The 3,360-nt window shown below is 30.7% G+C and overlaps 1 protein-coding gene across 1 annotated transcript in view; it reads right to left on the minus strand.

Moving 5' to 3' along the window:
• Positions 1-1,869, minus strand: part of LOC108752376 (odorant receptor 4-like) — a 2,448-nt gene extending 579 nt beyond the window's left edge. Inside the window, exons 1-5 of the mRNA XM_018493178.1 lie at positions 1,613-1,869; positions 1,175-1,520; positions 700-936; positions 387-500; positions 99-254 (exon numbers count right to left, since the gene is read on the minus strand). Of these exons, the coding sequence (XP_018348680.1) occupies positions 99-254; positions 387-500; positions 700-936; positions 1,175-1,520; positions 1,613-1,869 (1,110 nt within the window). The remainder of the gene's footprint in view (positions 1-98; positions 255-386; positions 501-699; positions 937-1,174; positions 1,521-1,612) is intronic.
• Positions 1,870-3,360: the final 1,491 nt, after the last annotated feature.

Raw genomic sequence — 3,360 nt, forward strand, 5'->3', positions numbered from 1 at the left:
CAAATATATTATAGGTAACTATATTATTGTAATAACTATATTATTGTATAAAAAAATTAAAAATTTGTTTTTCTTTAATTGTTACACATATATCTTACATTTGTAAAGCACTCAAAGGAAAGAACTGTCATCTTGCCCGCCGTAAGCTTCAATTGTCTTTGAGATCTTAAAATTATAAATAATAGAACACGACTATCTTTAGCTTTCATATCGTACCAGGTAGAATTGTACGCTGCATTTCCGATCGCTTTGCTCTAAGAAGATAGAAATAATAAAAATAGAAATCTTTTAGTATTTCTCTCTATAATATTGATAACAATACCACAAAACGCTAAATTATCTATACAACCCTTTTATTGCAATCACAATAATCTTCCGTTGCTAACCTTATTGCTCAGATATTCTCCAGCGAAGCAAAATATAAACGCTTCGAGGTTCGTTACAACGTAAAATAAAAGAGATCTCACTATTTGTTCAGTGGCATCGGGAGTGCCGATTGCCTATAATGTTGATGTAAAATGAAAATAAACGTATTCAACACGAACAGTATTTCAATTTATTATAAATAATGATTTATAATAAATTAAATAATGCGATATAATATGCAACAGAGACCACTATATAAAAAATTAACTAATGCAATTGATTCTAAGGTCGAATATGTATTTTTATATATGAAATTTAAATAATTTTACTTACAGTCACAATAAGAAATGCCAATGAGCAAATCATCACTATATTTAAAGTGAAGTGAAGCAAAGCGATGTATGAATAGAGATTTTCAACGTTCTCCGAAAGATTAATAATTTTTTGATGCTTTCGAATAATTTTTGTCGTGACAGTAACGAATGAATCATGCTTGTTCTCGATGTTTTTGGATCCAAGTTTCGACAACCAACAAAGCAGGATGTTCATTTGACTGCCCACGTGTAGGGTCTATTAATAAAGATTTAGTCATTTAGGACAATGTGATTACAATTATTTGTTTTACTTTTAAATAATAGAAATATTATAAGAAATAAATATAATAAACCGAACGAGAGCGAATTATATCTTATGAATTTTTATTTCTCGAAATTATCTTAATATTTATGCTAATGATCTACAGTGAGTTATTAATTACAAATATAATTATATTTTGCTTATGATACTTGCTAATGTAGGTGCAGATTACCAGAGTTAGAAACAGAGCGTTGAATAAACCAGCTCCCCAACTGCACACCATCACGAAAATGAACTGCGTAACTAATACCAGATTGTACTTGCGTTGCGTGTCTATAATGAAGGGATATTCCATTTTTATCATGAGAGGGAGTTCAGCCGTTTGATGGGTGACATCAGCATCGGCCAGGAGGATACCAATGACATATGCAAACGTGGCGATTGTATGAAGAATAATTAATCCATTAGAAATACGACTCGATAGTTTCGTTTTGCCTGCCGTTTCGCGCAACGCAACGCCATCGTTGTCGCAATCGTTCCAGTCTTCCGCCATTGTTGTCAAGATTTCTATGAATTTTCTATAAACATTCAAATATTTTTGAACGATTGCAACGTTTTTACGTTATTTTTTACGAAATTTTAATTATTTAATTGATTAATTGTCGCTTACCGTTGTTTCAACGAGAAAATAATAAGTTTAACAGTTAGTTTTACTGTTACCAAAAAGCTACTCAGACAGTCCATTAAGTCGAAAAGATTGTCGAAATGGAAATGCGTTACAAAATATGAGTAGTGGAAGAATTGATTAATTGCTAGCGTAACCATCCAAAACACTCTGTAGAGTATAACGCATGATATACCTGGCCAGACACCGAACATGGTGAGCATAAGTTCTACTGTGCGATTGATCGTGCGATTACTCCTCATAACTTCTTGTTTTTCTATATACAAGTCAGTGCATCAAAATCTAGGAATACTCTCTAAGTGTAAGAAATATGTGTATCCTGACTGAAATTATGTTTTCTATGGTTTGATGTACGTCGGAGAAAATTTGCGTGAAGACTAGAATTCTAGGAACAACACGAAGCGAACAGCCCTTGGGAGATTGACAATGACGATTGTTTATTAAATATTTATATTATACTGCGTGTATATGAAGAAGCAACCTCTTGTAATTTAAAAAAAAGGGAATCGTCATAATCGTCTCACGTTCTGTTTAGTGCAGACTATGCACTCGCGAATAATTTGCATAAATATGTAATATGTAGTAATCTATACGATGTATACCTCTGCTAGCAAGACGCGATCTTGGAAGTCTTAAGATCTAAAGAACAGAAAATACGTTCGAGAGAAAAATATAAAGAAATTGGCCAGGTAATTGTGCACAAAATATTATTTAGTCATAAAGAGTCTTAACTTCTCACAAACAATCATCTTTCAAGAAAGAAAACCACTTGTCGATGAATATTTTTTACTTAAGACAGTTACTGCGCATACGTAACTTATTTGCTTTAATAATTCAGAGTGCCGTATGAAACGTCACGGATTCTAGGCGATTGCACATTGAAATCAAACTTGCTCTAAAGTCTCGGTAAAATTAAAAATATAGAAGTATATTTCACTAAGAAATAAAATAAAATTATTAAGTATCATAAATGTGAATTACTCGATCGTACAGTTCTTTGAACTTTATTTTGTTACTTGTAACCTATCTTTCTCAGATAAATAAAAAGAATTCTATATCAATTTACACACAATTAACATTATAAATTAATTCATATTGCTGATTTGCACGCACATTCGTATGCATTTGCGCGAATCATTCAAATAATAAAAGTAAAACAAATATTACAGTAATTTAGCGAAAAATGCGATTTTTATTCAATACGTGCATATATTTTATATATAATAATCAGATTTAACAATCATGAAATACTATATCATAGCTACTATGTTAAGAATTCATATCTTTGTTGTCAATATATCGCTAGCATAACTGATACATAAGATGCTGAAGCTTTTAGAATCTATAACAATATTATGCATTTATCATTAAATTGATACATAAAAATGCAGGTAGTGTAAAAAGTGTATATGAAATGTAATTTATTGTAAAAACTGTACTATTGTAAATAATAAGTGTGGGACTGTAAATATATAATACGGTACACACAACAATATATTTACCATATTATATATTTACCATATTATATATTAGAAAGAATTCTAATTTTTACAGTATAAAAATATTTTAATAGTATATTTACACTGACATATCGTTCGAGGGAAAGATTCATAAATTTCCCAACTGTAATCGTCAATTGGTTTTGCGATCTCATTATCAAGAATAAAATAATACGGCTGTCTTGAAAGCTGCATTGATACCAATGGGAATCGTATGCAGCGTCTCCAATTCCT

The sequence above is a fragment of the Trachymyrmex septentrionalis genome, unplaced genomic scaffold, assembly GCF_001594115.1.
Source record: "Trachymyrmex septentrionalis isolate Tsep2-gDNA-1 unplaced genomic scaffold, Tsep1.0 scaffold60, whole genome shotgun sequence".
In the NCBI taxonomy this organism is placed as follows: domain Eukaryota; kingdom Metazoa; phylum Arthropoda; class Insecta; order Hymenoptera; family Formicidae; genus Trachymyrmex; species Trachymyrmex septentrionalis.